The sequence below is a fragment of the Bicyclus anynana genome, chromosome 3, assembly GCF_947172395.1.
Source record: "Bicyclus anynana chromosome 3, ilBicAnyn1.1, whole genome shotgun sequence".
Classification (NCBI taxonomy): domain Eukaryota; kingdom Metazoa; phylum Arthropoda; class Insecta; order Lepidoptera; family Nymphalidae; genus Bicyclus; species Bicyclus anynana.
Window position 1 is genome coordinate 8,392,780 of NC_069085.1, and position 17,645 is coordinate 8,410,424.

The 17,645-nt window shown below is 32.9% G+C and overlaps 1 protein-coding gene across 6 annotated transcripts in view; it reads right to left on the reverse strand.

Annotated features, from left to right (window-relative positions):
* LOC112046671 (neural-cadherin) overlaps nt 1-17,645 on the reverse strand; it is a 448,660-nt gene that overhangs the window by 21,103 nt on the left and 409,912 nt on the right. For all 6 annotated transcript variants that reach the window (XM_052891245.1, XM_052891241.1, XM_052891243.1 and 3 more), the window contains one exon: nt 1,919-2,034. In XM_052891245.1, the coding sequence (XP_052747205.1) occupies nt 1,919-2,034 (116 nt within the window). The remainder of the gene's footprint in view (nt 1-1,918; nt 2,035-17,645) is intronic.

Here is a 17,645-nt window from a genome sequence, read left to right on the forward strand (position 1 = left end):
ACTTTTATTTCGTTTTAGTAAAATGTAGTCCATAAATAATAAATATTTTATTTCAAAGGAAACGAGATGATCAAGTGATGCAGTGGATAGTGCCTCTGCCTTCTGCATCTAAGGGTTTATTACACTTTTTCATAAACGTCATTTATGCTTTGTATCGATACACTGTTTGTTTGAACAAATCCATTTGATTGAGTCTGCAGTTTCATATTCAATATTGCATTGTCAAGACTTCAAATGAACAATGTGTTCATTACCTTCGATATGTTCAAAATATAGCCTTATACTTAACGTCCTGCAGCAATGTACTTCAGTTTAAAGCAGGTGATGATTCCGGTCAAGTTACTTGCTTTATAATGATTGCTTGGCTTAACACTGATGCCTGGCAGGCGTGGAACAAAACATTGAATGCTGGACACGTTCGTAGTCTGAATACCCTGCGAGATGCTACTTTGTAGGCTACCTTATTTCAGGTCTAAATAAAGTATGACCTTATATGCTCTTGTCCGATATCTAATAGTATAGAAAACTATTATCGTTATCAACCCATATACGGCTCACTGCTGAGCTCGAGTCTCCTCTCAGAATGAGGGGTTAGGCCAATAGTCCACCACGCTGGCCCAATGCGGATTGGCAGACTTTACACACGCAGAGAATTAAGAAATTCTCTGGTATGCAGGTTTCCTCACGATGTTTTCCTTCACCGATGAGACACGTGATATTTAATTTCTTAAAACGCACACAACTGAAAAGTTGGAGGTGCATGCCCCGGACCGGATTCGAACCCACACCCTCCGGAATCGGAGGCAGAGGTCATATCCACTGGGCTATAACGGCTCATTAGAAAACTATATAAAAAGTAAATAATGTGTATTATCGCAAGTTATACTCGTATATTTGACTTTAACTTGACGATTTTCTGAAACACAATATCAAATCACCTATACGCAGACTACATTGTAAATGTATTGACGTATTCAATATCGTCTGAATGATATCACGTTGGCGCAATACAATATGTTATTAAGAAATCGAGTGGAAAGCGTTCCCGTGTTCCAATACACTCTGAGATAAAGGTAAGTGCAGGCAATCCTCGAGACAGAAATTGAAATCTAAACCAATATTATATACAGATAATATGATTTCAAGAAACTAATATTGGACTAGGTTCTCGTAATATTAGTTAAGTAGCCACATAAGTACCAACGCTGAGAAATCTGATAGTTGCACAGCGGGTTAAATTACTTTGAATGTAGATACAAGTAGGTAAATCACTGTTTTTATTTTGTAGAGAAATGATATCAGTAAATAGTACAGTACAAAGTAAGCCTGCATATGTTTTTGTAGTTGAGAACGTAAACTCCTACAAAACAACGCCAAGCAATACATGTTAATCGTTATAATAAATTATTTGCTTAACCAAGTCTTTACAGCATCCCTTAGGCCTAGTTCGGACTACTTTAGTATTTTAGTCGAGTATGAGCTTTTGGGTGGTAATTCCAAAAACTGTTCGTACTCGACTAAAATACTAAAATAGTCCGAATTAGGCATTGCAAAAACTTTATAATAAGCAACAATTTTTGCTAGAACTAATTTTATACATATCACAAAGTTATTCTTAAAATGCAATATGTTTAATTTTCTAAATATTGCCTTGGCATGTTTGCCGCAAGTTTATTTTTTGTCTCCAAGAAATTTTCAATTAAATATGAATTCTTGACCGACGACTACGTAGATTAGCTATATATATGCGGTTGGCTACAGGCGCAGTTGCGACGTCCTGTTCACCCAACACCCTTCTGTTTGTTTTAGTTTTCGTTTGTTTTAAACTTACATACGATTTACAACTCTGTAGTGAATGAATAAAGACTATATTTGAATATATTACGTCCCGACTGCTTCAGAAAATGCGGCAACTTACCCGTTTCCTGGTTTCATAGTCGAGCGCCCCCGCCACATAGATGGCGCCAGTCATGTTCTTGACTGCGAAGGCACCCCCTATGTTCCCGCTCGTGATCTCGTATCGAATACGCGATGCTACAAAGAGAGAAATAACCTCTGTTAGTTTATACATCGAATCGAATACAAATTGAAACAGATAATAATGTCAAATATGTAAACAACATAAAGTACACAGATAAACACAATAACAAAATGCGTGTTTCAATCATTTATATTATGTTTATTCAGTAACAACATAACATTAGGTGGGTACAGTATTCTTAACAAACAGCAGTTTAGCTGCGAAATTATTAAATTGTATTCACTTCCAATGAAAATAATTTATAAGTTCAAACCTAATAATAAGCAATTTCAGGAACACTATTTTATGATTTTCAACTATCATAAACAAAACTTTATTCTAGGTGAAAATCGTTTGAGGTTCACTCGCAAGGTAAGAACCAATTCGGATTGTACGTTAACACCGAGAGAGTTTAGGAACAGTTTTTGCTAAGCGTTGTAAATCTAAAATGAGGCTCGTATAATAAACCGCTCAATAACGCTAAAAGTTCACGCTTCAACTCACAAACGTGAGTGAGAAATATTGTAGCGATTTCTCTAACCCTAAGTACTTTCAAGATTGAGTGGCTGAAGGAAGTATTGGAAATTGTTGTTCAAAATTTATTTTGTATGCGTTCATTTCCTGTTTATAAACAGTGTTTTTGATTCTTGGCAGACTCGGAGGTGAACGTGTTATAAATAGTTCTAGAAACTTCTTGTAAAAATAGCATATAAAAGTATGGTTCAAATGTAAGTGTATAATTTACGAGTATCTTTTAATAGATTTTGTAGTTTCAGTCTAGAAAACATAGTCAAAAACATGGTACGCTTGAAGATATTATAAAAAATTATCTAAATATATCAATTCTGAGATTTTTCTATTTAAGTTTTAGGTACAAGTGCGTAATCGACTACTGTGAGCGTGGTAACTTTAGTCTTATCTGTCCTTAGATTGGGTTTAAAGCAGGATCTGTCACTATCGTGATTGGCATTTCATTACTTGTAATGGTCAGGCGTTTGTAGATAAGGCCCATGGAAGCTGGAAAGGGTTTACTATCAGTCGTGATTATTGCAACTTTCGCGATGTTCAATATTTTTAAGTTTTCAAGTAAAACGGAAGAGTTCGACAATCTTTTTATATTATTATTTTTTAACAACTGCGGGTAAACACTTAGGTCCTTTGGAAACTGTTCGAATCAAAGACAATCAGACCGTTAATGAATATAAAACAAGGCGTTGATTTAATATCTAAATTAGGTATCTACTTTGTAACGAAGCCACAAAATCAGTATTTCAGAACAAGTTAATTCACAAAGTAAGCAATAAGTTAAATATAAGATCCAAATCCTTTAGTGCCTGAAGAGTTAATTAATCTGCAATTAATTATTAACAAAACCATTAAGTGGGTGATAGAAATGTACGATGCGACGAAGAGGGCGATGGAAAGCTATAAAATTATCACGATGTAATTTAAATCATAAATGAGATGATTCCTTAAAGTAACAATGTAAACTACGACTATTGGGTAAAAGATAATGTAGGACCGGTAAACGTTAATTTTTAAGGTAATAGAAACATTACATTATTTTTATTATTTATTATTACGTATAGAATTAAATTAAATAATAAAGTTGAAATTATTACCTATACTATATAATATTATAAAGCTGAAGAGTTTGTTTGTTTGGTTGAACGCGCTAATCTCAGGAGCTACTGGTCCGATTTGAAAAATTCTTTCAGTGTTAGATAGCCCATTTATCGAGAAAGTTTATAAGCTATATATTATCCCCGTATTCCCACGGAAACGGGAATTGCGCGGGTGAAACCGCGCGGCATCAGCTGTCATATGATAAAAGTTTAAACACTATAAAATATAGATTTTCTAAGAGTGTTCGTCCTATCTACATGATAATTTTTCTAAAAATTCGTCGTCAGGTGCCAATTCTGTCTGATTGTGCAGTGAGGATTTTAAAATTTCGCCAGCAGCGTACTATAATAAAAGAAATGGGTGCACTTCAGTTATGTAATTGAAAAGTCTTTTCATATTTTAACTTGCGGTGCATGAGTTCTAGCTGAGTACGAAAATGACTGTCATTTTTTTTAATCAATAAAGAAGTAAAAGTCAATCCATCAAGTGATGTATCTTGATAGTCGAAAACTATGTTTTTGTCTTTCTTTTCAATATTTAGGAGAAATAACCATTAGACCTTTACTCTAATTTTAATTTTATCCTTGTCATTGTTTTCGAAAGAAAGTTAAGAAAATATTTTTAATTTTGTATTTTTATAAAATAAGTGTGGTTCTCACAGATTAAATAATAATACAGCTCTGTTAAACTAAGATAAGATGCAATTTTGTTACGTATCACTAAAAGAAGACGTTAGTAAGTAAGTTATGTTAATTAGCAGATTTTAGTCTTTATGCTATATCTAAAAAAATATCAATCGAATTTTGGTGCTACGTCAATAATAATATTTGTCGAAGCCAAGTTATATATAACTACTGGCGGACGACCGCGACTTCGTCCGCGTGGAATTCACTTTTCACAAATCCCGCGGGAACCATGTTTTTTTCCGGGATTAAAAGTAGCCTATGTGCTAATACAGGGTATGTATCTTCGTTCGCAATTTCAGCTAAATCGGTTAAGCAGTTGAGAGAGCAAGCTAAAAGAGTAACAAACATCCATACAAACTTCCGCGTATAAAATGTGAGTCGCTAATTCCAACTTCTGAAGCTAAATAATCTGTTAACTATAATAATATTAAGAGTATAAACAGAAAACTTTTGAATACCGTTCGTTTGAATTTATAAGGCTTAAACAAATAGACCGATTTAAAAATTCTTTCAACATTAAAATCCTACATAATCTCTAATGAACACACATCGATGTATGTTTCATCTTTGTCCCAGGCTATACTTTGTCAGTTTGATAAAGGCTATATTTTGTCCCAGTATTCCCACGGTAACAGGTCTGCTTTAAATTCAGATATTAAAAATTATAAAAAATCTTAATAGTGAGTTTTAGCTAAGAATTGCTATGTGCGTATTTCTTAGTTAAAACTCACTATCTCTTTCAGCTTTCATTATCTACAAGTATGTTAGTCTGTATACTAAATAATATTCTAACTAATAAGAATCTTGTATCACGAAGCAACAGGATCCGTAATGTACGCAATAAAGCCACCATAACAACAAAGCGTACACAATTCGTTAAGTTGTGTACCCATAATACGAACTCGACTAATACACACGCTTGGTAATGAATTTTTAGGCTAATTAGCTTCATGTTATCCAAGAACAAACCTTTTCCTTCATTAACACTAAAAGTTTCACCGTAGTTACATTAAAGAGAGAGTTGTGTTTGTTTGTGGCGCAGTGGTATGTGCGGTGGATTTACAAGACGAAGGTCCTGGGTTCGATCCCCGGCTGGTCTGCCTGGTGAGCTTCGGCCGTGGCTAGTTACCACCCTACTGACAAAGACGTACCGCCAAGCGATTTAGCGTTCCGGTGCGATGTTGTGTAGAAACCGAAAGGAGTGTGGATTTCATCCTACTCCTAACAAGTTAGCCCGCTTCTGTCTTAGATTGCATCACTTACCCTTAAAGGTACCCTTAAAGTAAAGCCACTTGTAGAAAATAAAAAAAAAAAAAATATTTTCTAATCTATATTCTCCATCTCTTTAGCTATTAGAAAGTAAGTATTCTTCTTCTCAATTTGTTTTTGACATCGGAATTCCAGGCGGACAATTTATTTCTACCTAAGTATAATACTTAGGTAGAAATAAAGCAAGAAATCTTGATAAATTATTTAGCCGGGATCATACGTCCTTATCTCGTGCTACTAAATATTAATTATGGCACTGGGCGTTCCTCAATTAACGATATTGATGATCCGGGGGCTTTCTGTATAAACTTGATGGCGTAGGTTTTGTATTGAGTGCACTCTTATGCCCAGACAGCTTAATGACCGGGCTAATGGCTGACGATGAGGTCTCTTTTGTGATAGTCCCTTGTCGAACGCCGGCCGGCTCTAATAAACGCGAGTATTCAACTTGGAATTAATATATTAGTTAACTAAATCATGAGACAAAAGGACACATAGCTTAGTCCATTATTCTAGAAAAGAGCAAAATCCCCCCATTCCCCAGTTTTGTTATTCATGTATCAAGCGAAGAGAAAATGCTTTTTTAAAGAATATCCGAGCGTTACATTCAATGTTAAGTTAAGCAACTTGATCCCTTAGAAAATGTTTATCTTGTAGATTTTAAGTACTTAATCCATGATTTATTGCTTTATAAGCAAAACAAGATAACGACGGTAGCCAGTGGTGATAAATTAAGAAATATAAACTTAATAACTTTTTAGTGATTTAAGGACACAAACTTTCCCGATTTAGAGTTACGCCAACTTTTTATTGTTTATTATTGTTGTTTTGCTTCAATTACAGTAGAACTACTTGTATTATATACTATTATGCCACTATACAATAATAATAATATAATTTAATTCTCTCTCTATATATAATAAAACTATAGTACCAGTTATTTTTGTCTCTATATTAATTTTAATAAATATTTTTCATCAAAATGTGGTGATTTTCTAAATGATGGTACTCCAAACCAAGAATAAAATGCTAAAGAATAAAAGGACCTCTAAGAAAAGAGAGCGTTTAAACGTTCTCCGCAGTCCAGCGTCGGATTTTAATTGCCATTTATAAAAGTGAATGAATGAGAGCTATAAATTTACTCGCAGACATGTCAAAATATACGAGTTTTCATTCAATGATCGACCATTCACTATGCTGTGTGTGGTCTGCAGTAACTCAGCCATTAGGGCCATATTTCCAGACGGCGGTCCCAAAATTACTTTTAAGATTCATTGAGGCAATAGTAATGATAATAACATAATGTCCTCTCAACTGAAATTCAACTGAAACAGTCAATATCGTATCGGTTTCTATTCTAGATGTTTACGCAACGTATATTTTAGTGCAAACGAAGTCTATACTACAGTCTTTCTTGATGAATACTGTTTACCAACAAATAAATTAGAAATGAAGGTAGAAAACGCATTCATAACTTATTTATTTTAAATTATGTATGGTTTGTTGGTTATAAAATATATTAACCATATTTAATTGTTCTAAGCTTATTAATCAAATTTATTTTCATTAATTTTAGAACAAGTTATTTATAATTATTGTTAGGTGTGAAATGACTAATGATTTATACCCTCATTTTTTATTTGTTTGTTGTTAAACAGTACTCATCAAGGAAGGCGGTAGTATAGTAAATCTCAAAATCCGTCATTATAGTTCGTAGACACGATTTAACTCACTATAATACTCCTAAACATTTATTGAAAATACTTAAAGATAGGTTTATCCCGGGATACGAACCAAAAACCAAAGAAACAGAAAAACCGCATGCATACTAATACCTAATTTTAAACGACTGCACCTTTGTATTAGAAGACACAAAACCAGAATTGGGACATTTAAATAGATACTCGTTAATCAGAATAATAAATTATAAACTAGGTATCCAAAATGTTTTAAAATTTTTAATTTTCCTCCAGTTTTGTAACAGCGCAGTTTGAAACTACAGGATGCATAAAACCACGACTTTTTTAAACGAAAGTTTCTAGACGCGAATAATAATATCCTCCTTTAACGTCCAATTAACTGTGAATCTTGTTCCAGATATACCTACAAGTGAGAAAGATGATATTCCAACAAGCGAGCTCTGTACCTTCGAGTCTGAATGTCAGAAATTTATGAATATAATATTCAGAGCAAAGAGAAATTGCAAGTTATTTTACTCTCCTTTCGAAAACTATGCTATGACTTCTTTGAGCAATTATAAAAACTTAAACTCGAAGGGCATATAAGAATATAATATTAAGGCAAACTACTCATATTATAATTTATAACATACCTACCAAAAATTCTACTCATCTATTTTGGACATATTTGTGAAGGTGGTGTCTTTTCGTCGTAATTTTGAATAATAAACGTCTTTAGTTTCCATCATCTATATTTTAGATCTTAGTATAGTTTGAAAATTATTAACGGGTAACATAAAATTTAGAAAACAAGCATTTACCCTAAATAATTGCTTTTCATTCATCTTACAAGAGCATAAAAACTCATTTTTTTTTGTTAGCTCTGATAGAGACAGACTGGGTTTGAGAAAAGAGGAATAAAAGAGAAACAGTAAAGACCCAGAAACTGACAATCCGAAAAATATAAGCAAGGGTCAGTTAGTAATCTCATAACACCCGTAAATAAGCAATCACAATACATAATTCATAACAATTATATCATTTCAATACAATGTTCAATAGCTTTGATATTTGCTAAGTATTTCAATATTGAAGATATTATTTGGTTGGTAAGGGATACCCGATGCTTTCACAACTCTGAATTATTGCATTTTGGTGCTTAAATGGAGCTCGCAGCGGCTAACCTCAAATATAGTAATCCTGAACGATGCATATTTAAACTAAAACTCAATACCGTTGCCCTAATAGCTCGTTGCTTGCGGCGAGTGATGGAGTAGATGCAATATGGATAGCTTGCTCTACCAAATTATTATACTTACGAGATAGTAGTTCGTACGGCGTACATCTACCAACATAACTACTAAGTTTCTGTTCTTATAGTTGTGATATTTTTGTCAGGAGCTTACATCATCAGTCCAGCCATGATCACCTGTGTTCCATCCATTGGATGGATCCATCCATCCCGCTCTGAGACCCGGTCAGTGCAACCAAAAATGAAGTGAAATATACAAAATGTAGTGTAATGGTGGCGGAGTTGTCCCAGTCCCATCTCGTTTGTCCCGCATTATAAGAGATAGCGGAATTTCCAGTTGCACCGCCATTGGTTGGCATTTGTCTATTTCTCATTACGAGATTATCACCTTCGTCGCATGTGACGGCTACTGGTTAGACATACGTTGTACATCATTCCAGGCGTGTCACAGCAATGCCCAATGGTCATTCATAGTCGCCCAAGACGAGCGTACAGTTCGACGATAATTCTAAAGCAATATAGCATTGCAATTTAAATAAATCAAGAGATATTTTAATTTTTGTCACGTAAACAAAGTCAATTTTGCGTTGTGTAATCTGCACCAACCGAATAAATATATTTTATTGAGGTAAAGAAAAATTTTACGATACTTTTAATTGGAACTGAAGACCAATATTTCCAATACGTTAACATTGTACCTATATTGAAAGCAAATGTTATGGGGAAATCAATTAAGTCGTTAGCAATTTAATCATATTTGTTTTTACATAAAATCGAACACCCGGTTGCATGATTTCACATTTCGTAAATTACAAATACGTACAAAAAGTACATCATATGTAAATTGTTCATTTATTTCATGGGCCGTTTAACCTAAAAACAGAAGCGTAAACAAAAATAATGAATAGAGTCATAAATTGAAATTAGTGCTCTGTAATTGTGTTAAAGAGAACAGTTTTGGGAGAGAAATATTTTAAACATACTTTATCACACGAAAAACTGTAATTATGTGCGGCTCTATTTAAATTATGAGCCTTTTTTCATATCAGAGATTCACTTTGTATACTTTTTCTGCATATTCATTTATTTCATGGTATGAATTAAATGAATATGCAGTATTACTAATAATTATCCATAATTATGAATGGATAATTGTTAGTAATGTCGGTTAATTACACTGACATTATGTTTATCTGTAATACACAATACTAATTAAATGTATTAATCTTTATCTGCCTGTGCATCAGGGGTAGTTGAAAGTTCAAATCGAGTTTCACGCGGACGAAATTGCGGGCGTAAGTTAGTTATTTATAAATCTATTGAACACGTACGACGCAACGAATACGACGAAGCCAACTCGGGTTGCTAGTAATATCTAAAAGGCCTCTACAATTTTTTTGGTTCCTTAGTATATGTTCATACTCGTACATTTTGTATTTTATATACAACGTATTCTAGAGGAAAATATTGTTGTGGGCTATAACAAAAAGATCTAACATGCGACTCGTACAAACACGTATTTCACGCGACGAGCACGAAACGCTTAAAACGACAACTCCTATTTTGACACAAACTACAAACAGTGCCGTATTTAGTTAAAAGGACCACCATTCGGCAAGAATCGACAGGAATTCAGAATCCAATTTGTACTAACGGGCACAACGGATATGTACATTAACTTGAATCTAGAAACGTGGGAAACGAATGAAGTGCATTTCTAGTTCATACAGTCTAATTTAACAAAGTTTGATAAATATACGAGTAACCATTAATTATCTCTAATTGCATAGACACGCGTTTAGATAATAATGATTGCCGTTCCCCATTCGTAAATTCGTTCGTTGAAATTATAAACGTAAAGAGTTTATTTTTGATGGGTTTTCCACAAAACTGTTCCCCTTCAACAATTCTAAAAAAAGTCCGCGACAAGCACATAATGTCTACTGTTTAAGGGTTTTATTTACTTCATTGTAATAAAGAAAAACTTTATGTCACGTACCACACTTTACTGTACCAAATTTTTTAATTCCTAAGATTACATAAAACGTTAATATTACCTTTTTTTTTTCTTTTTTTTGTATAAGCAAGCGCTTAGCTGCAATCACGCCTGATGGTAAGCGATGATGCAGCTTATGGTGGAACGCGCTTGTCTAGAAGGTGCCTATTCACTCTTGACTTGAAGATACCCTTATTGTAGGTGGTGGGGAAAACTGAAGCTAGAAGAGCTTTCCACATCTAATATGAAGATGCAATTTAATGAATATTAAGATATTAACAAGCATATGAATACATAAAATAATACGACTAAAGTCAACAGCTATATACTATTCACATCTACAGTCCAGATAGCAGCTTTATTTTCCTAAAATATTTTCCTCTTCAAACTTGGCTACTTAATTTGGAATTTATGGCGCTTAAGGCGGAGAAAGAAAACATCGTAAGGCATCTTTCACCATTTTTTATGCTACTTATTCTTTAAATTAGGCTCAGTACCTAATCTGTAGAACCATTATGACAAAATACCAAATACTAAAATATTCTTAAAATTTTATAAAAATCATCATGAAAAGGACATTTTAGTAACTAACTCCTATTGAAACATTGTTTTGTTTTTTTTTTATTAGACGAAAAATATAAAACAATGTTTCTTTTTTGTTTTAGGTATAATTTTATTTTATGTAGTCAGTCCACCTAAATTCATAGTTCTTTTAATTGAGAAGTTTCTATAAGCATTATTTAGATTTTATTAAATATTTTTAGTGTTTACAGTAGACACACAATACGGGACCGCCTCGGTATACAGTACTGCCTAATTTATGAACAAGCCCAAAAACAAATAGGTTATGATATTTAGTTTACTACTAAACAATATTATTACTGAAACATTGTAACTGAATTCAATAAGCCAAATTTCTCTTCGAATCGAACACCGCGAAGTAGGTCAAATTTAACTTGCAGATTTGATTAGGCAACAGGCACCGGAACTGATGAAAGTTTTGTAAAAGTTTGTAAAAGCATATGACTAGAGTATTTGGAAAATATTTCAAATATTGAAAGACTATTTTATAATCTATTGCAAATCTTAAGGCAGCCAAATCTGAACATTCAATCTTTTTTGCAAAAGGGTAAATGGTGTATAATGTCATCATCATCATCATCATCATCATAATTTCAAAAACAAAATATGTTTGGATACTTTTCAAAAAGATGAAAGAAGTATTTTTCAGAACAGTAGGTACTTACCTTGTTAAAATAAAATTAAGAATTAAACCTCAATTCTTCGTTTCTGAGAGGATTTTAGACGAATTCATTCCAAATAAATCGGCTTTCGTATTTGAACTTACTAAGTTTTCATGTAAATGAGAAAAAAAAATGTGCGTAGGCACTATATCATAGATGATAATTTTTTTCATTATACGTTAGTCGAACAATTAACTAATATTAATATAATTAACCGTTGCGATAGCAAAAAAATGTTTTTTACTACAGACTAATGTAAAATATTCTAAACAAATTAATATTTCAGAAAGTTCAGTAATCCTTAAATGCAACAAACAGTAAACCATTTTATTCAGCTAAGCTACTAGTATGTCTTGAACATTCTATTAGAATATTAAATTACAAGATCAAAGCTTATTGTGTAGTGTACCTATAGGACATAGGTAGATACATAGTTAGGCAGGTGCAAGTGACGTCTTGCTTAACTGAGAATTATTATTGTAATTACTTTTCCGAGATAATATCGTTCTGAATATGATGCATCTGAAAGCTGTTTCGTGCGATAACGTATTTGTATATAAGTAATGGTACAGGGTTGTACAGTTTTAATGAAATATTTTGATATAATATATCTATTCCCATTTATTATGTTATAAGTAATTAAAACTAATTTCAGATTGTACACAAAGAATGTAGCCTAGTTGGTCCAGTGGGTAATTTAACCATCTTTAATTTAACATCTTGGGGAAAAACAGTGAAATAAAGCGAGAGAGCTAAAGATAATACCAGGAAGGTTAGCGCGAAGAAATGCCAAGCAGTACCATGCTGACCACGGAACACATGGAAGGTTATTTTAAACCCGTTCAAGACCGTCCGTCCGTACATGCACTACCGACTAGCCGACAGAAATCCGGAGGGATATTTTTCCACACCCTTTTTACTTTGGATTTTAATTATACCCATAATATATACATAAAACCGAAAGTACGTGAGCCGTGAAAAGCAAAAACGTATCAAAATATACAATTTTTCATTCAGTAAAAGTTCATTTAATAAAGCTTTTAGCTGTATATCTAACCATAAATCAACATTTACGTCGTATAAGAGAAGCAAAACCTCAGTTTTTCTTTTTCGAGCGGTTGTAGTTTAAATTGGTTTTAGCAGTTTATCACTTAGTCGAAAAAGCAAACGAAATGCATATTTTTTTAAATCGAACAATACAAAACATCGAGGTTTAAATACACAATCGTTCGCGAATCTCACAACTCAATTTGATATGGTCTGAAAATAAGGAAAACCAATTAGACTATAGAATCACGATGGTATATCTCTTTTTTTTATTACGGTTCAAGAGTTGCGAAAGCTTTGCAGTATGTTTAATGAAAGGATCTGTTATAAAGCAATTAGCATCTTTGCCGTGTCCAAACACGAAGATTGTTATTTGGTCTGAGCAAGATAACAAGATTATTTTATTTGGATCGTTTTAAAATATCCGAACCTACGCTGTGTGATGTGATTCTCGTTTCTAAGAATGATGGTATTAATTGTAAAGACCATGAAATATTAGTCGGTTTAATGTTTTCTATCTTCTCGTGTATAAGAAATTCACTGATCGCCTGAATGATATATCAACGCCCAGTCGAAACTTTTGAAGCAAAAAAGCTCAGAATTTTAATTGAATTTTTTTTTTTGTAAAGAAATAATTCAAATATTTCATAGTGAGAACTGGGATTCGCACCCAAGACCTCGTAATCGCAAGCCACGTGAGGTACTCAAAAAAGCAGTAGTAACAAAACAATAATATATAGGTATTAGTATCGGTGTTTCAAATAAAAGCATATTATTGTGTTGTTCGAATTGGAAAATTCTTAGCATTTTCATCGAACAATGTAAAAAGCTTAATATTACATAAAAAAAGACTCAATTCCTGTAAAAGTGGTGATAAAAACACGTGCGCTATTCCTAGAAATGTTTTTATTTATAGAAATTAATTTATGACTGTAACAATGGTTCAAAGTTACCTATAAAAACACAAAGAGAGTTTAGCGTAAATGTAAATTGTGTATCTTCAGGGGCCATCTCTCATTTCCTAGTAAAAAATAGAAAAACACCGTCGCGTGAATACAATGTAACGCGTTCCCGACAATAATCGCTCATCTCGACGCGGATAAACTATTCCATGCGTAACTCGCATGCTTGGATACCTAAGTATCCATCACAAAATACCCCTGAATATAAAAGTGTAAAAAGTTCGTAAAAACTTCGCAGTAAGTAGTCGGCGTGACGGAAAAACGAGATGAGATCTAAATGTAAAGTTCTAAATGGTTCGTACTTCCTAGGGTACTACCCTGTCCTCCGAAATAAATAACCTAATTTGGTAGAGGACCAAATTCGGTTATTTCACTTCAGTGTGTCTACATTATCTAAACAGTAAAAACAGGTAGACGTCCTACAACTGTTTTTTTTTTCACATTTTTACTTCATCTCGAAATTTTATTATCAAGTAAAATGATTTTTTTGTCCTCTACCATTTTCATTTGGATTACACTAAAAACTATTTAAATATCAATTGTGTTGTGTTTTTGGGAACTATGTAGATAAACAAGAATTTGATCAGATCAAATTAATATATCAATAAGTTTTCTAAATCTGATTTTATTATAGTCACGGTTCTTTATAGTTTTAGTGAACTATTGAATAAGGCTAGTATAGTTTTCATCCTACATAGAGGATAAATCGAAAATGCTTGCATTCAATTTATATTGACTCGTATAACAATTGTATGCCCTGTAGTTACTGTTGAAGTTTCAAGACGATCAAACGATATTTCGTGTAATACATTTCGACCAATAGTAGGTCAAGTATAAAGGAGGAACTTAAAACTAATTCGCACTCAGGGGGTATAAATTGGAAGACGAATAGAGTTGGCCTCGAATCTGGAAAAGTCGGGATATAATCTATCACAATTTATCCTAGTCCTAGCAGACAGTAAAAGATTGTCTTGAATTGTTCATTACGAAGTATTTATTGATGGGACTGCCATGGTATAATAAGGTTGACTTTACAGATCCGCTTACTTTAAAATATTATGTTTATGTGTACGTACTTAGTGTTAAATTACAGACTGTTGGACGTCGCCGTCGAAGACTTTATTTGTGTACTATTTCTGACTTCCCGTTTCATTTATAATATAAAAATGAATGTATGAAATGTGTTGCTATAAAAATGCACTATGTCGAGGATGGAAGTAGGGTATGGGTATGATAGGGGTAGAGTAGTGGTAGGGTTGAGTTAGGGTAGAGGTGGAGTATATGTAGCGTGGGAGTAGGGTAGGGTAGGGGAAAGAAGTGCACATAAGTCAAAAAACGAATTCGGGAAACCGATGAATGCACAGTAATGACAGTCTTCCCTCTATTTAACCAATCGAACCTATTGTGTTTTATAAAATTAAATAACATATCCCGTCTTCAATCGAATCGTGGTTCACCCAAACCGTTGAGCCGTCGAGGTATAAACATAAACTACTACGAGTAACTAAAAAAATAAAGACATTATGGAGAACGTTTGCACTCGTTTTGTTAGGTTTTAAAAAAGGGAGACTAATATCTGAACAATGAAATTCTCTATCTGTTAATCCCTGGTATTATTCGTTGGAGCACGGCCAAGAGTTTGTTGTTGAAAAATATACAGCACATGTTTTCGCATATTGTATAACTGATGAATTCACGTATAACCATAATTTAACTGGCTGAGATAATGTTTTTAGAGCGTTGCGACGTAATGCCTTGTTTGCTGCAAAATTAAATTTTAGATTAATCGTGCCCTGAACATGAATATGCGTTTTAAAATTGTATACAGTTTTGTAAATTAAGAGGTAGTGTTCTTGTACATATAATTGGAGCTATGTTTATCATGTAAATACGTAATAAGTGAAACTAAAACTTTAAATCCCTTTCGCATATGAAGAGCAGTGTGCATTTGGCATAGCCATCAGCCTGGTTTTGTCCTTCAAAAGAAACTTCTCCATCTGTCTGTCACGATTCTTTTTATAAAAAAAACCGTTAAAATGACTACCAAATAATAAAGTCTAGCCATTGAGGCTTTGATACTAGTACTAAGTCAACTAAAAAAAAAATATTTATCTTTATTAATATTATAAGTTTGTGGTTTTGTAGGGGGTATTTTCTGGATCTACTGAACCGATTTTGAAAACTCTTTTATCTTTAGGGTACATCCTGTTTAATATAACCATAAAATTTGGCAAGAAGCGATTTCTTTTATATTATAATTTTTTAGCACAAGTAAAAGAAACCTCCAAGCACAGTAAATTTATAGTAACTGTATAGAAAGTTATAGCTACTTTATTATATAGAAAAAATAAAACTTTGAAAATATCAGATAAAAGATAAAAGTGCATAAAGCAAAATGTTTATAAAACTAGATGACCTGGTGAATAGTATTTTTTCATTTCAACATAAACTTCCTATTCGCCATTAGAGAAATACCTTTTGAATCAAGGAAAAAGACCTTAATCTAAATTTTCAATCAGGAAAAATGTTTGATCACGTTTTTTCGTCCCCTCAATAAAGTCTAGAATTTGTAAGTAAGCTATTTCTATTTCCTACCCGACCACACTTTAATCATAGTAAAGTTTTTAAAATGGTCTTCTTCCACAACTCCAACACAGTATTAAATGCTATCATACGTAATCGACTTCGTTATGCAAAGTTGACTAATAGCGACGGTTTTTCTAAGTAGCATTTTTGTAATATTTTAGTAACGGTATTTTGTTTTTAAACATATAAAATTAATACAATATTTTATGTAATACGTTTTACTACCCGCGAATAATTTTTCTTCGATTGCTTTTTGTTTGTTTTTTTTAGTTTTTAATGCTGTATGCTGTTGCATAATTAAATATATATAAAATTATAATTCTACTTGTTTTATTTCACGTTATTGTCAACAAATATTTGGTGTCAACAATTTGTACAAAGATTATTATAATTTGTGTAGGTAATACCTCTACATACGTTTACTTTAAAAGTCCCAACATTTATTTGTATAAAAAAAATAATGATAATTTAAAACAGATAACAATTATGCCACGTTGAAGTCCTTGAAGTAATTACGCATATTTAATTCTATTTCATGTTGGATCATTTAGATACAAAGGTATTTTGGAATCGGAAAATGTTCAACCGAGTTTGAGCACTCAGTAAATTGTAGCATGGAAAGCAGCTGGCCTGGTAAACTTATCTAATTATTATATTCATTAGTGTGTACAAAATCCACGGGGAATATTTAACGGTAACTGCTCCTACAACTGTTTTGCTAAAAGTGCTTTAATATCTACGAATTTTATATTAAAGACACTGTTTGAAAATGTTTGGCTATACGAGTATAATAGTAGCTGTTGGCTTTATATTTGTGTAATTAAGTAATTTTTTCGTTTGTAAAAACACTTTTATACTCTACTGGCTTAATATTTTTTTTAACGACGGTACCACAGTTGATGAAAATTTTGTCCAGCATTTTTTAGGACCTTTATAACTGTTTCGTTTAATCTTTGGGCATGTCTAAGGCTTCTAAGGAATTCAAGAGAATAAAACTAGGAGAACCCATACACCTGACTAGACGACATAATGCCACTACTGTAGCCTACCGGAAGACTGAGCCTGAAGAATAAGTTCCTGTTACTGTACCTACCACAAGCTTGGGTAGGTAGGGTAGCGTAGGGTAGGTGTAGGGTGGGAGTAGATAGGGGAAGGGAATAGCGAAGCTTGACCGGGTCCGCTAGTTTACATCTAAATATGTACCTACGAGTACTTATGTCGTTTATGAGAAATATGTGTTTCATTTTCAATTATAATAAACAGCAAATTCCATTAGTG